Source organism: Amblyomma maculatum, chromosome 2 (assembly GCF_055883805.1).
Source record: "Amblyomma maculatum isolate TAMU_Amacu chromosome 2, ASM5588380v1, whole genome shotgun sequence".
Taxonomy (NCBI): Eukaryota; Metazoa; Arthropoda; class Arachnida; order Ixodida; family Ixodidae; genus Amblyomma; species Amblyomma maculatum.
The window spans coordinates 119,390,572-119,413,857 of NC_139345.1; the positions used below are offsets into that span (position 1 = coordinate 119,390,572).

The window sequence follows — 23,286 nt, forward strand, 5'->3', positions numbered from 1 at the left end:
TAGCACTTCTGAGAGTGCGTTTGTGGTGTGCCCATGATGCACCGTCCGCACTTTTGTGCATTATCTCATTTATCCTTCCATATAAAAACACAGACCATCCTATTCTCTTCCCAGGAGTACAGTTTCTGGCGAAAATATGCTGCCAACCGGCTTTAATGTGATAGCATTCGAGCTCCTGTCACACCAGAATTCCGTCGCCGTCATAGCGATCCCTGGTTGGTCGAGGTAGGGTTGAAGCCTTGAAGGTTCGGTGGCCGCAAAGGACTAGTCACAAAGTATCACCCACAGGTGTCATGCACAAGAGTCAAATTGGAAAACAGCCCCCTTGGTACAAATTTGGGTTTCTACTTGCTCATCATACCAAAAACCGGCCGCCGTCAGAGACGAAATTTCCCGATTTATGAAGGCAGTGACGCCATGACAGAGATCACGTGACTACGAAGGACCGGTGACAGAGCGTCACCCACAGCAGTCGCATCCCATAATGGCCCCGTGGCCCACTCGAAAAATGTGAGGCCCTACCTCAACACATCACCTGTGCTGACGAATGGGGCAGGGAACATTACACAAAACAGAAAGGAAATGCAGCTGAGAACTTGAATGTTTAAAGAACCTGTTATAAAGAACCCCTTCTAAAGAACCACTGATCAGGGTATGACTTTTTACCAAACAAGCCCATAGTTTCGATCAGATATCGGATAGTCTCTGCAAAATACTACAGCGATGCGCGCGACGAAAAGCAGCAAAAATTAAATCAAAGCACTCTCATGTTTCCCTTCGAAAGCCAATTTCCCTGCTCTCTACTCTGACCGCCGATCCTGGACGGTGACGTCAGTACCCACGACGGCATTCACTGGCCCGTCTATCTGAATGACGGGTGAAGGTTGGGCGCACGCCACTAACCTCTCGCTCGGTAATCCCTCCTTCTTTCAACCTCCCTTTTATACTTTTGACAAATGCTGTTAGTGTACATATGTGACGGCCAGGCGGCGGTTGTCATCCCACCACACGCAGGCCTGTCTGGCATGGTGTGGGGCCAGTACTTTAGCCCGTGGAAGGCGTTCAAGACCTGGTGGCAGACCAAGCTGGTGAACGTGTTAAACCTGTGCAAGCAGAGTAATGCCGTGTGCGGCCTCAGCCTCGCCGCGGTCTCCGAGGGCGACCCGCAGCGCATGTTGGACGTCATGCAGCGACTCACCGAACTCTATGAGCAGGGCAAGATCAAGCCGCACATCGACTCCGAGTGGTCCTTCAAAGACGTGCGTGCATTTCTCTTAGTACTAAACGTCCGCGATCGGTACCGCAATAACAGTGATAGCGTAAAAAAGAACACGCTACGTGTTGTAAAATACGATGGAACGTAGTAAATACACAGGACACCATGCGAGCGCTGTCATCTCGCGTGGCAACTGCGCTGTAGTTAGTGGGGTCGACATAGCCGGACTAGTGAGGCAGTGTAAGTAAAGGCCCTTCGGACAGAGTCCGAAAAACACGGTATACTCGAACCCATCCAAAAAGTAACGGTAATGTATGTGCGCAGTGACGCACGGCGAAGCATGTCGCTCGAGTTTTGAAGACAAGTGTCTGAACGTCTCTTTATGTAGAAGAGTTGTTCAATACGTTGTGCCTCCTGGGCTGTTTCACCATATCGATATGAGATGCGCTCTTGTGAAAGAATGTATTCTTAAGCAAGGGCTATACCTTCCTCGCCATTGAGGACACGCCGCAGGTGACCTTGGTACCGGGACGAAGAAAGAACCCGAAACCGAACCTAAATGAGCACAAGCGAAACTGATGCGTGCATGATGCATCGCCACCAGAGAGGCGCGTGTGTAAAGTTCCTAGTTTCCTAGTATGAACAGTAGGCGAAGCCAGCGCGCACCGAGAAGCCTAGCTGTAAAACCCCTCAATAAACTAAAAGTAGCGCCAACATGTGAAGTTTGCCGCCCGCCTCCTCTCCTGCGCTCTCCTTCGTCGTTCGACCCTCTCATTGGCCGAGCGCCGTCACGTGTGCGCGCGCGCTTTTTTTTTTTGCTGGGCGTGCAGCTTCCTCCTTTCCAGCGGGGCTGGTGGCGCGCGCGCGGCACATATCGCCGTGTGTTTTGCTGCCACGCGGACTGCTACTAAATCGTTCCCGCTGGCTATTTAATTTTTTTTTTTTCAAGCATGTTGCGCTCTTTGGCCGGCGGCTGATAGAAGCACGGTGGTGAAGGCGAGTTCAACCAACGCAGACATCGCGTACAAATGGTGTCACGCACTGACAGTTGAAAACGGAACCGTTTCAGCGCAAAATATAAAAAAAAAGCGGCTACCACGCTTCTCAAATTTCACGGCAGCTTACAATTCAGTCCAACCTGCAAAGAAACCACACAGACTGCAGCTCCGCAGCCTAGTTAAGTTTCTTTCAAGCATGTTGCGCACTTTTGTCAACGGCTGACGGACTCAAGGAGGTGAAGGCGAGTTAAATCGACGCCAAAATCGTGTACGTATGGTGACACACCATGGCAGCTGAACACGGCACCGTCTCAACGCCAAATATAAAAAAAATAGCTGCTACCTCCCTCCCCAAGTTTACCGGTAGTTCACAAGTCAATCAAAGCTGCAAAGACTCCACACAGACTGCAGCTTCCGCCGCCTATAGTTAATTTGATCTGCAGCTGAAGTTGAAAATACATGGAAGACAGCTGCTGCCACACTTCTCAAGTTTACCGGCAGCTCGCAATCCAGTCAACGCTGCAAAGAAACCATACACAGACTGTTCCAAAATTGTTCCTGTCCGCCGCCTAGTTACAAATTTTATAAAGCATGCCGCTGAGTGGCCAAATGTGACGAACTACGGACACACGGAGATGACGGCGAGTTGAACCAACGCCGAAATCGCGTATATGTGGTGTATGACACTCACAGCTGAAACTATTCTGGCGGGAAATCCCTGTCAACATTCGGTAATTATGTTTCAGCAGGAAGTAATATTTTAACCTGAACACATTGCGACAAAATGCAAAGCTCTGGTGAGACCCGGCGCACGGCCGCTTCGATCGGCGCGCGCGCGGCGCTGATCGAGACGGCTGTGAAGGGCGCCTGCTCCGGAGATCGCGCGCTAGTCGCGCACCCCGTAGGTGGAGCCACGGTCGAAATGCGAGAGGAGGAGCGGCGCCGCCGGAGGAGGAGAGGAGATGGCGCTACTTTTAGTTTATTGAGGGGTTTTACCTAGCTGCGCTTTGTCCCGCAGGTTGAGTGGCGCGCGTGTAGTCCTTGTGACGTAGTGCGAGCGAGAGCGCCGCGGTTGTTTAATCCTCCGGAGCTCGGAACCCTTTGTAAACAGTGAGGGCGGCGGAAGGTAGCGATCCTGCACCGCTCTTGGACGTTGCATTCTCCCCCGAGCGACAGTGCGGATGGGTTGTCTTTGGGCAAGATGAGACGCCCAAAGGCAAAGAGGTTCAGTCTCTAGATATGACAGCTAGGTTACTTCAACCCTTACGACTTGTTGCTGATTATTGTTACTCCTTCTGACGCAGGCTGCCAAGGCCATGGAACAGATTGTGGAGAGAAGAAACGTGGGCAAAATAATACTCTTGCCTCCCGAAGATCGGGGACACTGACCGCGAAGAAACGGAGTGAAACATGGTGAACAAAGATGCAGAAAAGGCTCTCCCCGGCTATATATTCCATAAACGCTTTCTTTCTCGGGTAAAATGCCATTGTTTCAGATGCGAATCGTTACACAAGAGCTCGCAACTGTGTGCGCAGTACAGGCGTTGTACATTATTCAGAACAGCAGAGGGCAACTCGTCACAGCTAGGGCTACGATACCTTGGTAGCACGCATACTGCAGCACGACTCACTGTGCCTTTGTCAGCAATGTTACCACCTTCTGCGCTGTAACAATGACGCGGTCTACTCAGTACATTTTTCAGGGCGAACTAAATTGAATACAATCGAAAGTGGACAGCGCCATATTTCGAATTATCTTTTACGTTGTTGGAGGCAAAAGCTGATACTGTCTTGTGCTGTCAGCCTGTGCAAGAGATCGCACGACTACATCCAAGCCCAAAGTTGTAAGCTAGGACGGCAATGCCCATAGTGATGCCTAGCGAGTTCTCTTTCAGTTTACCAAATGTCACACACTACCGACCGCCTAGGGTTCCTGTAAAAGTCACTTTGCTGTTAGGCGATAGTGTCATGCGGCGAAGTAGCTATCAAGTGGGAATAAATAGGGAAGCGAGGACGATGATATGGAACAGGCATGTTTGTTTGCATAGGATAGCACGGCGTCCTAACGGAGAAAAAGAATAAAAGGGAGCAACAGAAAAATTTTTGTCTGCAGCGCCAATGCCTCCTATTCAGCAAAATTATCTCAAAACCAACAATCACGACTAAAGATGCGCGTACGAACGCACGCATGCACGCGCAGGTACACATAGGTGCACAGTTTGCATATTAACTTATGTAACTATTGCAAATTTATTGTTACTTTATTTCAGTGATATAAAATCTGGGATATAGACCAAATTTGGTGGCACGTTCTCTTTTTCCAACTCACTCCAGTGTAAACGCCAGAAATTTTAGCTAATCCTTCGAAACAACAATATCCCGAGTGCATCTGGTATGCATAGTTAATGGTGGCATGATAGAGAAGAATTTATTTCACAACAGTTTCCTATTGCTTTTGTATGGAACCTGATAAACATCGAAATAATGAGTAGTAGTATACAATAGTTTAGAGGTAATCAACAGTTATAAAAAATAGGTGGACTATATTGCTTCTAACACTACCTCAGCATATTCAAAGCACAAAATTCAAAACAATATCCACGGAACACATACCATGAATTTGGACCCAGCTGTTGGCCAGGTATTGTTGTCTTGCACTATGTTTGGAGCTCGGAAATTAGACAGAAAATAATTTTGCAGCCTGTTTAGCATTTGGCACAAGCACACATTCGTGCATAAATCTGAAGCCCTTCCCTGTGCTAAGAGGAGTCGTGCAGTCCATTGATTACAGTGGCGTTTGTTGTCTATACATAGGCGAGGCATGTACAGTAGAGTGGAACACGAGGATGTGCGGGCGAGGTACAAAAGGAAGTGCATTTGCTATATGCAGCAGGGTATAAAGTACAGTTGACATATGCAAATATCTGTCATGTGTGCTATTGCAATGGTGAAGTCTTGTAAATAAATAATGCACAAGGCTTTTACCTTGTAACTAACTCGCCACTGGCTACAGGTCCAAAAACTGCTCTGTATTTTGCTTGATACACTAAAAATAAATACAAAAAAAAGTACTGCCACCTCATGCAAGTTGAAAAGCAACATACACAGCAGCCAGTATATGCACAGGGTTCTTTACATTCTTCACATGTTTTATTGCTTGTACAAATGGATTGTTTGATCACACAGTTTGGCATAAAACACATTACAACTGCAGTCACAAAGCAGACATGCATATAGGGCAAAAATAAAAACTGAGCACACATTAAGATAAAAATATATTTGTATCACCGGGGGTGCATCTTCAGGTTAGAGAGTGACAGGATGCTGTTCACAACCACAAAAATCACACTGAACTTGTCTGCTATGCTCTTGTTTAATGCCATGCTGCCTCCTCGTCATCTCTGCACAGTTTGTGGGCTTGCCGCAGATTGCACTTGCTGAGCATGGTAGTGTATGACAAATGATGGGCAGGACACACACCCGAAAAACTCAATGCACTAGTAACACTTACTTTTGCCACCACGATAAGATGTCAGCAGAACCCACATTTGAGAGTTAACAAATGCACGGTGTAAAAAAAAAAAAACAATTGAACATGCAGTTTTGCAGTGCATAATACTGTTTTGTTTGTGCTGATGTTCATTTTGGACGGTCAGCTAATACAATAGAACCTAGTTGATACATTCCCGGTTCATACGATTTCCTATTTGATATGCTCAAAATCGCGGGCCGTAAAAAATATTCCATAGAGTTGCAATATTTTTCTCTCGGGTAATACATTCCGAATAACACTATTTCTCGGTTACTACGTTCAAGATTTTTACAAATTGTGGTTTTATAATACGTTTTGTGATAAACCGGACAAGTGCCAACGAACGTTCACGACATGAAAAACTGATCAACGGCGCTCATCTGCCACAGTCGCTTTTCTGCAGCGCCTAGGTGCGAAGGGGCGAAGCATCAACAAAAGCCAACGAGCTAAGATACGAGGTACCCGTTCCAGCGGAAACGACTTTATGAAGAAAAACACGGTGGCATCATTGCGGTGCTTTGGGAGTATAGGGGTGAACTATTTAATAACTACAAATATTCGCCTCCATACTAGCGGGCCAGGTCTGGAGGATGCAGCATTAAAAAAACGCTGCGACTGTCATTCATCGTTATGGCTTCTCCACGTATTAACGGTGTAAGGGGGCGAAGCATCGGGAAGCAACCAAGGGAGCGATTACAGCTCGTCATTGCCTTCTACGAACCGGATTTGTTACTAAATTTCTTCCACGTTTAATACAACCCAATTAAAGGCTGAATTCTGCAGGAGATAAACAAGGACCTGTTCACATTTGATGTTGATATGCGTGCACTTTTATGCAGTGAAAGACTCAATTCTAAAAGCCTTTGTACCGGTGCGGACAAAAGTAAACAGAGCATGCTATGATGAAAAAACAGCGCTACAGACGTGGACGGAGGTCAAGAATGAACAGGACGGGCGCTGACTCGCAACTGAAGTTTATTGAAAAAACACAAAGTATAAATAACCCAGCCAAGCAGCACCAAACCACACATATTAAACAAAAAAAAAACCAAATTATGATGACCCCACACACACACAACATTCAAGAAACCCAACCTCATTATCTGTTAATGCGATTGACGGTTCATTAACACATTTTTCACCCAATCGCCAGGCATATCATGCGATTGGGTGAAAAATGTGTTAGTGAACCGTCAATCGCTTTAACAGATAATGAGGTTGGGTTTCTTGAATGTTGTGTGTGTGTGGGGTCATCATAATTTGGTTTTCTTTTTTTGTTTAATGTGTGGTTTGGTGCTGCTTGGCTGGGTTATTTATACTCTGTGTTTTTTCAATAAACTTCAGTTGCAAGTCAGCGCCCGTCCTGTTTGTTCTTGACCTCTGTCAACGTCTGTAGCGCTGTTTTTTCATCATGTCACCATACCAACTCACCCAGATGTCTCTTCTATTAGAGCATGCTATTTTCTGCTACCATTTCTCACGAGTTGCATAACTGAAACTGGCAGTCGTGCTATCTGCGAACCGGTAGTAGACACCAGTGCCCTTTCACTTGGACAAATACTGTTTTCTTATCTCCAGTGCAGAAGGCGCAATTTTAATTTGAACTAAAAAGCGTGCTCCGTTTACTTATGTCCGCACCTGTACCTCATTCAACAGTTACATTTTTCAAAATCAGGCAGTTTGGATCACAGGTTTTCCTGGATAATAAGATTTTCCCCTGTTTTTTTTCTTTCTTTTTTTTTTCTTTTTTTTTTTTTTTTAAAACAAGGCTTTACTGTAGTTTCTGGTAAGGAATATCATCACGTGAGATTTGTAGTGCTCAAAAGTACAAGTTGTCTCTTCAGTGATAAAAAATATTGCGTGATGTCATTGCTTTGCATGAAATGCAGTACTGAAGGAACGTTTAAATACAGGGAGTAAGTGGTACGACATCAGCCTCTTATGCATAACCTTCTTGGTTTCAGCCTTGAAATCAGTGCCAAACTATTGCTTTGAAGATTGTTTGAAAGTGCGCTAACATTATATGGACTTCCAGTTTCACACACTGTGGTGGCAGGAAAAACAAATGCATCAGCTCAAAATCATGTCACATGCACTAATATACTCTCTGAAAAGTTATACAAATCAAGCTATACAGCTTCAACGCTGCCAATGAAAGACTTTGAGTCAAAGCAATAGTCACAAATGCATGCAAGTTGCAAGTTGAGCACAAATCTCAACCAGGACACTGAGTTTAGCAACTAGTACACTGCAGCAATGATATACCCACCTGCATTAAACTACATCAATAAGGTCACTGATTGCATCCCAAGTAAAAAAACTGACACAACTCCCAAATATTGTCATTTAAGCTACATGAAATTTCACGTGCTAGTAACAGAAGTGTGTAAACTGTCTGAAATTAAATAATGAATACAAAAAATCAAAATGTAGGGCTCAAGGAATGTGGACTTTTCCAAAGCTAAATAAGTTGCAAACAACGAGTAACTTTGCCACTATGACAACTGTCAGTATAAACCTATGCCTGCCATATCATTTCTAATAAATGGACGTAAGCGTTTTTTCTCACAGAGTTATGCTTATCAGGCTTGTCACGGCAACTTTGGGGGGCTCGCAGTCTTATTGCACATAATTATCAATGCCGCAAAGGGGCACTAAAAGGAATAAAACATCTTTGCAAAAATAAAACTACCGATTTTTTTTACTCACCACCAGTAACTTCATCGCATACATAAAACTGTGACTTTTACAGCCCTTGCCCGCAAAATGCTGAGAAAGGCTGCAAACGTTTGTTACTTTATGCACCCAGCCAGGTGCGCTCAAATGCAGTCAGGGAGCAATATAAGCTGCAGTACGAGAGTAAACTGTAAATCCATCAGGTATAAAAGTGTATATGTGTATATTATACTGTAAAATGCCTCTCAAAAGTTATGCCTTTCCCATAAAAACACACGCGGGTGCGCCCTGAAGGAAGTACAAGGAGGGAATGACCTGCATTAAGTAACATGTAAGCTGCTGCATCCACTCCTAAGATATACGCTTCTCTAGAATGCCGAGAACTTCAGCACAACCTTTTATTGCTTCTTCACGGTACTGTTCGATTTCTTTCAAAACCTGCAAAGCAAAAAATAAATATTGGCTCAGTGGTTTCTAAGGTAAGAAGTCACCCTTCAATCGTTCCTTTGTGACGAGCGCCAGCCAGCAGCAGGCTATGTGACACAAGTGTAACTGTTATCCCCGCAGGATCTAACTATTTCGCAAAACAAATTTAAACAATCCCACAGTGCTTCCCAACCTGCACTGGCACATAAAACCCCTGGAGAAAATTATGGCAAACAAGCAGTCTCTTATCAGTTATCAAAACCCTTCAATACGCTACAAAAAGATAACACTGGTATTGCCATCACATTGATTCACGTGTGTTTCATGCGTTACCTATGAATGAACAGATAATGTGACTATCAAGTGCTGCCTTTCTTTTTCTTGTAATGATAGTACACCCTTGTTAGGAGTAAAGAGTCAAGGGTTTCATATTCCCAACTGTGCTATGCACCTCTTTATGTACTGCCAATGCTTAAGGTCTCGCGAAGGTGAAAGGAACTCTCGAGAAGCACTCAATCTCGTGCCTCTTAAACTTAGGACTTCCAGGAGTGCTTACAAGAGCCCCACAACACAGCTTGAAGCCCCCTTAGCCTCCGAACTTTTGACAAAGGCTGTACACTGTCATTTTGCGCTTATTTTTCACTTTCGTTGCACATATTTCCAGCTGTTATGCAACCAGTGTTCAGGAAACATCCATAAATTAATAGCTAACAACCACGTTTGCAGTGCGTTCCATGATCTTTATGTAAAAAAACTAGATATCAGTGAGTTTCCCCCGCATCAATTTTCTCCAATAGGGGTGGAAGTCGCCTTCTCCATTGGTGACATCCCTTTAAACCTGCCCCTGAAGTCAACACTGCTGTGATGGCCAATGGACAATATATAATTTACACTGTGACACACAAACTATGGCCAGCCTTTCAATAAGATAACTGACAACTGCAAAAGTCAATTTTGCCACTTCCATTTTTATTTTGATGTGCATCGAAAAGATAAAAAAACCTCAACAGTAATAAAAAGCTGACATGCATCAATATCGCTCTTAGATTTTCACCCCAGACAGGACACAACGCTCTTTGCCGTCGGTTAGAGTGCAAAAGAAGTACAACACTAGTATACACACCTCGTCTCTGTAAACTTCATCCTGCAGTCCCTGACAGTTTAGAATGACGTTCCAGTAAGCACCAAACACACCAGTTTCCAGGCAGCGTGCACCAACCTAGAGTTGAGTACAACATGATTTACAACATGAAAGCTGACTGCCTGTTTGAAGGCCAAACTTCGTAACTTGTACGGCTTAATCACTGCTGAGCCCCCTAGCCATCAATTACCACTTTGTTGTTAAATACAAATTACAGTCTAAGACCTGCAACATTCCTTGATAACGGCAAGGAAAGAATGCCTTATGCAAGAAAGTATCATCGAAAAGCATTAATTTTAAAAATGTGACTCAAGAATGATGTGCAATGACATTTACTGCTATTTTTTCTTACTAAAAGGCTGGTTTGGTTTGATTATGTTTGTGGGGTTTAACGTCCCAAAGCGACTCTGGCTACGAGAAATGCCGTAGTGGAGGACTCGGGAAATTTCGACCCCCTGGGGCTCATTAATGTGCACTGACATCGCACAGCACACGGGCGCCTTGCTTTACGCCTCCATTGAAAAGTGGCCACCGAGGCCGGGATTCGATCCCGCATACTTAGGCACAGTAGTCAAGCGCCGTAACCACTGCGCAACCACGGCGGGTCTGAAAAAGTTGGCCACTGCTAGTCAGTGTAACAGCTTACGAGAATATTCAGTGCTTGGAGATGTTTACATTACAAGTTGCTGATGAATTGAATGTAATCAAACTATCTAGCATTATTTTCTAGCTTTCATCTCTTGTATATACATTCACTATTTATTAAGCACTAACTTTTTTTTCTCTACAGGCTTTACTAGTACAGAGCTTTTGAGATAACTGGGCGTTCTTGCACTGTTTAAGCACTACTTCGTTTTCACCTAATGTGGAAAGGAATAGGGTGGCAGTATGTGCATTAAAAGTTCTCAAAGCAGTCAGTGAGACAAAACTGAAAACCGACAGCTCTATTTCACAGCACATGGACACCTTGCTTTTCACCTCCTTCAATAAAATTCAAATTAACTAATTCAGATTGAACAGGCTGCCTTTACTACATGGAAGATATACTGTCACACCTCAAGAACAGTTTTGTTTAATATGATTAGTTATATAAATTTTCATCCTGGCACAGTTCAGTATGAACTACAGTTTGTTTAATTTCATACATGCAGTTCCAAACAGTTTTTACACCAACGTCTATCAGCAAGGTCCGCCTGCAGTCTGCTTTCTCTAGATTATAACTGGGCTGTGCAGGAGCGTTGCTAGTTCTTCTGATTCCATGATCCGTTTACACCCACTGCTTAATCATTTAGTGCTACGATGCAACTACTATCACGAACTGCTGTCACTCATGCCTACATATGTTAAGTAGACAAGTGTCTCTCTAATACCAACTGTAAAAAACGAAGTGCATGTCTTGAACTTGATGCTTACAGCATCTTCAAAAGATGCCTGAAGCGGAAGGCATGGAGGAAGTAACAAACAAGGATTAGAAACACAAGACAAGCACTGTCTTTTGCTTCTTTTTTATTTGGCCTATCATTTTTGTTTCGTGCAGTTTACCCCAAAAGTCATGCTCTACCAACAAGCTCCACTGGGGTAATCCCAGTAATTGTAGTTAAGTGCTTGTGGCGTGGAATAAAAGCATTCTGGACATAAAACCACCAGACTGTTTCTATTTTCCAAAATTTTGCCTTATGGCCCATGCCTGTAACATACTACTCTGGTTTACTCCTGGCCATAGCCAGTGAAAAAATGACCAAGGCACCAGCCTCAGTTGCCATTAAGCACTGTACTGTATGTCCGCCTTCTTTACGAAGGTTACTGCCACTTTCAAACAGACATACATATCGTCCTTATCTTTATCTTTGAGTGAAAAACCTTATTCAAAACTGCTGTAGTTCCCTGAGGCTAATAAGACTGCGGTCAATCAGCCTCACCTGTAAATCTGCCCGTGCACCGATGTTGATGATGGAGGCCAGTTCTTTGGCAGTGTCCCACAGTTTGCTCACAGACCGAGCCACTCCAAGTGGGACGGCAATGGCCTTCTTCAGGCCTGCCTGCATTGCAGCCTCACGACTGCCATGGTGCCATCGCAATGTCACTTACGAGAAAGGAAAAGAACTTCACAAGCAAACACAATTCTTATAGTCTTCTGAACAAATGAGAGCCATCATAGACATGCCACGTGTAGAGGAAACCTGATATTAGATCCGTCTTCTCTTTCTATTTGGGGATTTGTTGTGTAGTCAGCCTTCACCCGCAAATTCAAACTGGGCATCCCTGATCTAGGTCCATTCCCTGATCTCCATTCTCTCGATGTGGTAAGACAAGCAAGAATAGTTGATGGAAGACAGTGCGTAATATTGCATCCTAAGAAAAACACGTAAATTTTTTAAACAATTAACAGCCCTGAAGTTTCTGCCATTTTTAAGGCATCCCAGCAGGAACTTTCAGGCTGCTGTTTTTAAAGCTTTGATGGGAGCTTTTTTTTGGGGGGGGGCAGATAAAGGTTCTCACTGCAGACAGCACCAGCGTTTTATTTTGCTATTAATTTAACCAGGCTCATCAATTTTCAAAGAGATGAGAACAATGCCCAACATGGTGTATCAAAGGCACCACAATGGTCATCACAGCCATCCAACTGCATAAATGTTGCCTGCCATGTTTCATGCGCTCCCTTTTAAGACCCTGTTCTCCAGAAAATTTGGCATCAGCATTGGTTCTGTGAATGAAAAATCACAAGAATGCCGCTGGCAGGTGGCAGTTGGAAGGTTGTGCAATGTCACGAGACCACATTACAATAGTGACCACTTGGATAACTCCTTTGAGGTGGGAGGGTGAGATGGAAATCAAACCCTCAGAGACCCTTGGATCTCAAGTCAGACATGTGCGGCCTGGTTAAAGCAGGGGCTCGCAGGGGTTCATACCATCTCGGGTAGTTTAGCAAGTGTAATGTGGTAGCTTATGGCTGTACGCTAATTAGCATTTTGAGATAATAGGAGCACGGATAAGTTAAAAGATTAGTGGTTAAGTGAGTATTAAAGTGCAGATTTAAAAATAAGGACCTACAAAAGGAGTAACAAATGGGATCCATTAAAAGTGTGGCAATATGCCCTAAAAGGGATAACTTGTATCTTTTAACCATATCACAGAACTCTGCACAGCTTATTGTTAATTTTATTGCGAAAGCAATACTACTCGCACTTTCAAGCCTTCGCGTGACCTGGCCGCAGTTACGTCTTACCCACGTGACGCTGTGACGTCACACCCCACGTGACAGCTGGCAGGAGCTGCCAACTTGGGTCTCTCGTTTCACATGCGACGGTTATGTCAGAATCAGTCTGCTAGGACCCTGGCATTCACGTTACCCCTATAGGCCACTAAGGCACGCTCATATGGGTTGGCTTCTAGGCGAGCTCAAAAACACGTTCAACGCCATTTGGACAAGCTAGAAAGAAGGAAATGGACATCTTTTTGTGCAAAATTAGATCCTAGAAAGCCATTATCTAAAGTATGGAGTATTGTACGAAGCTTAAGAAGTCAGCCTTCACAACTACATCCTTTCGAGTGCGTGGCTCTAAATGCCAATACTACTTGTCTTCATGTAGCAGAGACTTTCTGTTCAAAGATGATTGCTCCATTAGCAGCTCCTTCACTGCAAAATGTGCTCCCCACCTTTGTCCCGTCGCCCAACACTTCTTTCCTAGACGAATTGTTCACTATGGAAGAACTCCAAGCTACGCTAGCAGTTACCAACAAAAGATCCTGCCCAGGGCCTGACCATGTTAGCTACACTTCGCTGTCGCGTCTCGGAAGAAAAGCCAAAACTCAGCTGCTTACAATCTATAACAACTCTTGGATAACTGGCAGCCTTGTAGAGAGCTGGAAGACTGCGCGCGTAATACCCGTTCTTAAACCTGGTAAGCCATCAATTGATCTAAACTCTTATCGTCCTATTGCACTGCTAAGCTGTGTTGGGAAATTGATGGAAAAAATGGTTCATTCACGCCTTACCTGGGACTTGACGAATAGGGGAATTTACCCTCCATCAATGTCTGGCTTCCGAAAAGGCCGAAGCAGTATTGATAATGTTATTGCTCTTGCCAACTGTGTCAGGCGCAGCAAAGCTGAGCGGTCTCTAATTATTGCCGTTTTTCTTGACGTTAAAGGAGCATTTGATAATGTCACGCACGAGGCGATTCATTCAGCCTTGCGTTCAATTGGCATTGCTGGACGAATGTATAACTGGCTTTCTGATTATCTTCGGGATAGGACCATTTACATGTCAACAGATCAAGGTGACACGTCCTTACATCATGTGTCTCGTGGCGTTCCTCAGGGAGGGATTTTAAGTCCAACCCTCTTCAATATATCTCTTCTTGGATTGGACAGGTCCTTGCCACCTACTGTTCAAATCTCCCTCTACGCAGATGACATCTGCATATGGTGCTCCGGAAGAAACAGGCGCATTGTGCATGCTCGGCTACAAAAAGCAATAGTTGGCATTGCATTATTTTTAAACAAGCGAGGTCTTGTTATATCTCCAGAAAAGTGCGCAGCAATTTCATTTTCACGACGTGATCTCTCCCGTTATGTACTGAAAGTTGCTGGCACTCCTATACCGTATGTCAACCATCAAAAATTTCTAGGTGTGACCTTTGATAGATCTCTTTCATGGTCACCACACGTTCAACAACTTAAGACCAAACTCTCTTCATACGCATCTATATTCCGTATGCTCTCAACGACCAGAAGAGGTTGCTCTACCGATTCCTTATTACGGCTTTATGGAGCACTTTGTGAAGGTCTTCTGCGGTATAGCCTCCCTGTTCTTCAAGGCCTCTCGCAGTCAAGCATTAAGCTACTTGAGGCCATGCAGGCCAAAGCTTTGAGAGTGTGCCTTGGTCTTCCAAAAAACACTTCCACAGTGGGAACTCTGGCGGAGAGCAGACGTCTGCCTGTAACCGTGCTGATACCGCAGGAGCTGCTTCGCGCCCAGCTGCGCTTTGCACGTGAACCTACCCACCCATTTTCAGAGCGAAGCATGACATCACTCTCCAATCTACTGCCTGCGCAATATCAACGCGCAGTACCGTCATCTTTCCCACCATGGAGGTTTGCTTCATGGCAAATTTCGACAACTATACCTGGCATCAAAAGAAAAGCCCACACCCCAGGACCCGCACTTAAATACTTCGCCCTTGAGCACATCTGTGCACGCTACAGTCATCATTGCCACATCTATACTGATGGCTCTGTCACAGCTATTTCTTCATCCATCGGCGTGTGGATACCATCAATGCACACCACAATCTCGGCAACACTCAGTCATCGCACTTCAGCTGTGGCTACTGAGTTAACAGCTCTGAGAGAAGCAATTATATATATTCTACAACAACGCCCTGCAGCATGGGTTATCTTCAGCGATTGCCGCGCTGCACTACAATTGCTTAAATCATCAAGAATTCAGGAAGAGCTCGTCATTGACATAAATAAGCTACACACAGAGGCCTATGACCTGAGTCACAGCATTGTGCTACAGTGGTTACCTGCTCACTGCGGCATCGCGGGCAACGACCTCGCAGACGCCGCTGCAAAAGAACTAAAAGATTTCTCAAGGACAATTTCAATACCATTTTCACGAAGAGATGCAGCAAGACTTGTAGCAACTGAATCATGGCGATTGCAACGCTCTCTGTGGTGTGACCCGAACCATCAATATCGACCTCTACACCGAATAGATCCCACTTGCGTCTTTCGAATTCCTCACAATTTGAACAGGTGGCATCGAAACTGTCCACACAGAATCCGCTTAAATGTGTCATACACAAACTACTTCCTACATAAAATAGGCATAGCGAGCAGGCCTCTGTGCTCTACATGTGATGTGTGTGAAAATTTTGAACATTTGGTAACCTCCTGTCAACGGTTTACTGCACATCGCAGGACACTGCGCAATAATTTAAGCTTACCTAAAGAAACAACCTTGCGCCTTGAACCTTGTGATTATGTGCGTGTGAAAGTTAACTTTTCTTAAGGACACAGGGTTGATCAATACCCTTTAAAACTCATCTGTGTGTGCTTATGTGCGTGTGAAAGTGTGCGACACCGATTCTCTTTTTTTCTCATTTATTTCCCCTTCCCCTCCCACACTCTGTCACCCTCATCCCTCAACCCTCATCAGGAGTAGCATGCTAGGCTTACCACCAGGCAGACATCTCCTGTTGCCATTAAAATATATCTCTCTCTCTCTCTCTCTCTCTCTCATATGGGTTGGTTACAGTGGGGATTTATATGTGGGCTGAGGAAGAAGAAAAAGAGAAGAAGAAGAACGCTCAGTCACCCGCAGCTAATGCTTTCACTCAATATTTGGTTCAGCAGCGTTGAACCCGTGTAATTTTTATGCTTTCGCGCTCTGTGGGAGAATATTGTGGAACTCACACTTCTTCCTCTTCAGGGGTGTTCTTTGGTAACTTGTGGGCGGCCTGTACAACAACAAAGATAGATAAAAGGAGGCAACATTAACTACAATGCAATGTGGCAGTTACACATAATAAACTGGTCACATACAAAACCAGATGGCAGAACACAGCCAATTCATCCATCAAATTTAGTGAGTTGCTATGTCTGGATTATTACTATCACCTCCTTCCAAGAACCACAGCCAATGAATCAATAGACACATCACAGATCCTCCTTTTTATTGTTTAACCCTTTTTTCAGTGTTCACTTTCAATTTTTTATCGTATAACGTGTGCTGAATTAAACTTAAGCAGGAGGTAAAAAAGAGTTGAATAAGATAATGCGCTGAAAATTCCTATCAAATATGTGTGCGTGAGCATTAGAAAAAGAATTAAAGTGAGTTATGATTGCCTACACACAAAAGCAGTTGTCGAATTGTTGAGGAGCAACAACACACCCACGCTGTTTTTTTAGTTTCCAAAATTAAAGAACAGGTGCAAATGACTGAATGATCAGACAAGGCCGTCACCATGTAGTCATTGAAGGCCCCTGTGTCGGCATCCACCATGGGCAGCAGATCGTCCATGGTGTGATGCATGATGGGGATCAGCCTTCGCATCTGCTCGTCGTAGCGCTCCCATTGTCGCTTCCCATACGTCATCTTGCCCACCATGGCTCCAAGTGCGGCACCCTGCAACCAGACATAGAAAACATATGAGAAACTTGTCCAATGCACAGATGGAGTCGTGAAATATGATGTAATCGCCTTTGGTGTCCACCAAAGGGAGGTGACACAGCCGTCATTCACAAAATCTTTGTTAATGAAGAAACATTCATCTTGGTGACTTTGCCCAAGCTTAGTGCTCTACCAACCTAACCTAACCAAGATGACTAGCACATGGCCGACCGAAACTGAATAGTTCAGCTTTACGTGAGGATAGTGATCGTTGAGTGTAGTTTGAAAACCAAGATTTCCAAAATCTTACTACACCTGTGGGGATTCCCTTAGGCCCACTAGACAAGAAGGTTGTGTTATCATCGTAACCTCTACCATCAGATGGTTATATCTACAACATAATGGAGGCCTCTCCTATCGATATCTAATGAACCCTGCATTGCACCAGCTTTAGCTGTCATATTCCCCAAAACTTCATATCATCTGTCCACCCAACACACTTAGCAACTTTCGTTACCTTTTTCTCCACCTTCAGGACATGGTGATGCTGAATGTTAGGTTTTTTGAAGAATGGAGGCATTTACTGCTATTGCATTAATACCCAATACTACCAAGCAACTGAAACCTTTAAAGATCGACTTCAACACTCTGTCCATCTCCTGATGCTATTACTCCCATTCATTAATGAAAGATACAAAAAAACAGGCACAAATAGAAGGCAAACAATTAACCACTGCACTAGCAACTTAAACTGAAAAGAACAGTAGAGCGAGAGCAATGCATTTCAGTCTTTGCAGATCACAAATTACGATGAGCAGAGAAGCATACCCAAGGCTCTGAATATACATGGTGTGCACTTTGGGCTCTACTTAATGAAAGCCTGCTATTAAGCTAAAGTACAAGACAGGTGTGCATCTCTTTTTTTTTTTTTTGTCAGCCAGTGAAACAAACAAAAATAGTAGCAATGCAACAAAATGTTTCTGCACAATTACAGGTACTACAGGTTTCCACCCTTGGTGCTGCATTCGATAAAAGTCTTTGAACCTTGTTTACTAAGCTTTCTTATAGTGCTTTTTTTTTTTTTTTTTCTGTATTGGCGCATCTCAGAGAGTTCATTAGCAAGCATACTTTAGTGAAAGGTCAAAACACTGGGGGTCAAAATGACACAAAAAGATCATTAAAAGAAAAAAAAAAATGCAAGATGACATACAAGAGAGGCTACGGCAGCAGCAACGGAACCACCGCCAGGGGTAGGGGTCCTGGCTCCAACTATGTGTATGAAGTCGGACAATGTTTTCCGTGCCAATGGTCCCAGCCTGTCATCGGGCAGCATGTATTCGATGATGCGCTCTGCTGGCTCAAATGGACCCAGTGAGTTGAGTCCAAGCCGATTGATGGCCTACAGGTTAAGCAGAAAAGCGAACATGTCACGGGTTGTGGAAGAAATATAGCACAAACCATCAACACCTTGAAAATGCAACAAGTTTAGAATATAAAGGCAATGACAGACACTTTCATTTAAGAAGGCTGCCAGCACTTCATGGAAAAAATTCAAGACTTTAATATTCATCTGCACTGTCCTCAGCATGAAGGAGACTTTAGAATGTACCAGAACACCAACAAAAAAGATGGAGGTAGCCGAAACCTCTCCATTGTCACCGTCGCTTTCAAATTATTTGCCTCAAGACATTTATGCCCTGCAAGCCACTCTGGAAGCTGCAGTGGAAGCTGGCTACCACATGTGCTATCTGACGTAGAGAATAAAAACAGCATGGAAGGGACAGAATACAGTGAGAGACATGAACTATGTCTTGTCTCGCCCACACTTCTTTTTGCAGCGCCATACCACCTAGCCCGGAGCGCCACCTTAATGATCTATTGCATCAGGCATCATTGCCATGTTTAGAATGCTTTACCCCACTGCAGTTACAAGCCATGAAGAAGCCGTCCTGGCATCTAACCGCTGTTGCACATTTATGTCACATGCACCCAAGCTTGGCCTGCTCACATACATTAGCCCACCTTCCATTGGTCGCTAGCCCTATCATACAATCATAGTCTGACAAAAATATGAATGCTCTTAGCGGGAAGTCATGTTTCCGGAAACATATTGTCACGGTGTGAAGTCTCTGATCAGAAGTCACCGCGGGACACAGGAGTAACAGAAGTCACAGTGCGGCAGGAAACTAGCAGGCCCGCTTCGACTTCAGTTTCTTCGCCTCGAGGAGACGAACGTCGGTTTCTTCGCCTCGAGGAGGCACACGCTCGCGATCAGCACAGAGGGAAAATAAAGAATGCAGCGTGTCATTGCCCCCCGGGTACAAGAAGCATCGTCCCGATGCTGGGAGTGTGGGTAGAGATAAAGAAAAAACCATTGCACGAAGGGCAGTTGCTCACACACAGAAAGAGTCAACACTATCGGTCGTAATACGGTTTCAGGCGGACCACGTGGACCACGTCCGGGAGCGTGGAGCGTCGGGACTTTTTAAATCCATCAGGAACAACCTCATAGTTTAGGTCCCCAACTTGGCTTACCACTTTGTACGGGCCAAAGTAACGACACAGCAGTTTCTCGCTGAGGCCTCATCGACGTATAGGAAACCAAACCCAGACGCGGTCTCCAGCTGTGTACCGGGCGTCACGGTGTCGGAGGTTGTATCGCTGGGCATCGCGGCGTTGCTGATTCTGAATTCGCAGCCTGGCCAGCTGACGGGCTTCTTCGGCGAGGTGCAGAAAGGTGTGAACATCTGGTTGTTGGTTGCCGTCGTCTAGATGTGGTAACATGGCATCAAGCATTGTGGTCACTTCGTGGCCATGGACCAGACGGAAAGGTGTCATGTTCGTTGTTTCCTGGACCGCTGTATTGTATGCAAAGGTAACGTACGGGAGCACTTCATCCCACGTTTTGTGCTCTACGTCGACATACATTGAGAGCATGTCAGCGAGTGTTTTGTTCAAGCGTTCGGTCAAGCCGTTCGTTTGAGGATGGTAAGGTGTTGCTTTCCTGTGTTCAGTATGACTGTGAATTAAAATCTGCTGCAGCAATTCGGCTGTAAATGCGGCTCCTCTGTCAGTAATCAAAATCTCCGGTGCGCCATGGCGCAGGACAACGCAATTGATGAAAAGCTTTGCAACCTCTAAGGCAGTACCGTTGGGTAGAGCGGAGGTTTCCGCGTATCGTGTAAGGTAATCCGTGGCAATAATGACCCACCGGTTACCGGAGTGTGAAAGGGGAAATGGTCCCAGCATGTCCATGCCAATCTGCTGGAAAGGCCTCGACGGTGGGTCTATTGGCTTCAAGAGTCCGGTGGGCTTAGTCGGCGGCACCTTACGACGCTGACAGTTGCGACACGTTTTCACATAGTGTGAAACGTCTGAGTGAAGTCGAGGCCAGTAGTACTTTTCCTTGAGCCTTGCAAGCGTGCGCGTGACTCCCAAATGTCCAGAGGTTGGTTCATCGTGGCAAGCTTGTAAGATTTCATCACGTAGACACATAGGTACAACAATCAGGTACGGCGTTTGGCTGGCGGAAAAGTTTTTCTTCATGAGGACACCATTGCGCACACATAACGATGACAGAGCACGCTTGAAAGCTCTCGGAGCGGTTGTACATGCACCGTTTAGATAGTCCATGATGTGACGAAGTTCGGGATCTGCAGATTGTCTTTCAGCGAGGCACTCTGTGCTGATGGCATTTAGCAGTATGGCCTCATCAGGAATTTCATCTGCGGGGGGATCTACAGGGGCCCGTGAGAGGCAGTCTGCGTCCGAATGCTGACGGCCAGATTTGTATGTGACAGTTATGTCGAATTCCTGTAATCGTAGACTCCATCTTACAAGACGGGTTGAAGGGTCCTTTAGGGTTGCAAGCCAGCATAGGGCATGGTGGTCAGTTACTAACTTGAATGGTTTCCCGTAAAGGTATGGCCGGAACTTCGACGTCGCCCACACAATGGCGAGACATTCTTTCTCTGTTGCGGAATAGTTCGCTTCCGCTTTAGATAGACAGCGACTGGCGTAAGCGATTACACGTTCTTGGCCGCCCTGGATTTGAACTAGAACGGCGCCCAGGCCTATGTTGCTTGCATCGGTGTGAAGCTCCGTGTCGGCGTTTTCGTCGAAGTGAGCCAATATGGGAGGTGTTTGTAGGCAGCGTTGAAGCTCTTTGAATGCTTGTTCCTGTGGTGCGTCCCAAGTGAAAGGCGTGTCTGTCTTTGTCAGACGTGTTAGGGGCTCGGCGAGTCGAGCGAAATCTTTGACGTAGCGCCGGTAGTAGGCACATAAGCCAAGAAATCGTCGAACAGCTTTCTGGTCTTTGGGCGGAGGGAAGTTGGCAATAGCTGTCGTTTTCTCTGGATCCGGCAGGACACCAGCGTGGCTTACGACGTGCCCCAAGAACTTGAGCTCCGTATAAGCAAAATGACATTTCTCGTTCTTTAACGTAAGGCCAGAGGATGTTATGGCTTGCAAAACAGTTTCAAGGCGCCGAAGGTGCTCCTCGAACGTTGGAGCGAAGACCACAACGTCGTCAAGGTAAACGAGACATGTCTGCCACTTGAGATCTGCAAGTACGGTGTCCATAAGCCGTTGGAAAGTAGCCGGAGCAGAGCAGAGACCAAAGGGCATAGCCTTGAACTTGTAGAGCCCATCCGGAGTAATAAACGCAGTTTTCTCGCGGTCCCTCTCATCTACCTCTATTTGCCAGTATCCGGATTTCAAGTCCATTGAAGAGAAATATTTCGCGGAGCAGAGACGATCCAAAGCATCGTCGATACGTGGCAGGGGATAGACGTCTTTCTTTGTAACTTTGTTTAGCCGGCGGTAATCCACACAAAACCTCAGCGTACCATCCTTTTTCTTCACGAGAATGACAGGTGCAGCCCATGGACTCCGCGAGGGCTGGATGACATCGTCGCGAAGCATCTCTTTCACTTGGCGGGTGATAGCAGCGCGTTCAGTAGGAGACACTCGGTAAGGTGACTGTCTGAGAGGTGGCACGGTATCATCCGTAATAATGCGATGCTTGGCGAGATCGGTTCTGCCAACACGTGAAGAGTTGAAGAAGGTCGCCCGATAGCGCTGGAGGAGCTGGTTCACTTGGCGATGGTGCAGTTGAGAAAGTGCAGGGTTAATGTCGAAGTGTAAATCGGTGGTAGGCCTCTCCATTTCAGTAAATGACAGCGTCGCAAGTCCAGAGGCTTTTCGAACATGCGTGATACCGCAAATATGGGCCACTACAGTCCCAGTGCTTAAATGCTGGTGCTCACCGCCAAAATTTGTGAGTAGGACGTCTGCTTTGCCGTCTTCGAGGCGAACGACTCCTCTGGCTACAGCAAGACTGCGTTCGAAAAGTAAGATCTGTTTACTCTCCACGACACCTTCAAAGTTTCGCAGTGTATTCGCAGCCACAGACGTCATCACGCTGGAACGGGGCGGAATAGTGACGTGATCATCAAGGATGTGCAGTGCTGTCGGTCGCTCTGAAGCACTGTGTATTGCGTTCTCAGTCGATAAGGTCACTGACTTAGTCTGCAGGTCGATAACGGCTCCATTCTCTGCTAAGAAATCCATGCCAAGGATGACGTCGCGGGAACACTGGACAAGTACGACGAAGGTTGCTAAGTATGTTTCTTCTTGCACAGTTACCCTAGAAGTGCAGGTACCGGTCGGCGTTATCAAGTGGCCTCCGGCGGTACGAATTTGTGGGCCTGTCCAGGGTGTAGTCACCTTTTTCAGAGTGGCGGCGAAAGGCCCACTCATCACAGAATAATCGGCGCCGGTATCCACAAGCGCTGTCACGTCGGTTCCGTCCACTGAAATGTTCAGGTCGGCGGTTACGGCTGTGGTGTTACCGGAACGTCGCGGGGTCCGGTCACGGCTGCGGTGTGGTACTAGCTGATTTCGTGTCGTCGGAGAACTGGAGCGCCGAGGCAGCGGATCATTGTGGGGCGCGTCGTGTCGTCGTGAAACGGAGTGGCCATCCCGTTGCAGCGGTGGAGGAGCTTGAGAATTTCGTCGATGAGCAACCTTCCCTCCAAAGGTTGCCGCGTCTAGTTTTCCCGATGGGGGCTAGGGGAGCGGACCCGCGTCAGGCCGGCATTACCACGTGTCTGCGAGGAGTATTGGCCCGGTGAAGGCGACCGCGAGTAGTCATAGGGCGTTCCGGATGATTCAGCC

The 23,286-nt window shown here is 45.8% G+C and overlaps 2 protein-coding genes across 3 annotated transcripts in view; one reads left to right on the forward strand and one right to left on the reverse strand.

The window, feature by feature from the left end:
* LOC146199703 (NADPH-dependent quinone oxidoreductase VAT1-like) overlaps positions 1-5,272 on the forward strand; it is a 63,583-nt gene extending 58,311 nt beyond the window's left edge. For both annotated transcript variants that reach the window (XM_084595197.1, XM_084595198.1), the window contains exons 6-7: positions 1,015-1,259; positions 3,519-5,272. In XM_084595197.1, coding sequence (XP_084451323.1) covers positions 1,015-1,259; positions 3,519-3,602 — 329 coding nt within the window. In that variant the 3' untranslated portion in view covers positions 3,603-5,272. The remainder of the gene's footprint in view (positions 1-1,014; positions 1,260-3,518) is intronic.
* A 61-nt stretch (positions 5,273-5,333) lies between these two features.
* LOC146199705 (formimidoyltransferase-cyclodeaminase-like) overlaps positions 5,334-23,286 on the reverse strand; it is a 28,879-nt gene continuing 10,926 nt past the window's right edge. The window contains exons 8-13 of the mRNA XM_084595195.1: positions 18,320-18,508; positions 16,963-17,124; positions 16,413-16,456; positions 11,909-12,047; positions 9,972-10,067; positions 5,334-8,860 (exon numbers count right to left, since the gene is read on the reverse strand). Coding sequence (XP_084451321.1) covers positions 8,774-8,860; positions 9,972-10,067; positions 11,909-12,047; positions 16,413-16,456; positions 16,963-17,124; positions 18,320-18,508 — 717 coding nt within the window. The 3' untranslated portion in view covers positions 5,334-8,773. The remainder of the gene's footprint in view (positions 8,861-9,971; positions 10,068-11,908; positions 12,048-16,412; positions 16,457-16,962; positions 17,125-18,319; positions 18,509-23,286) is intronic.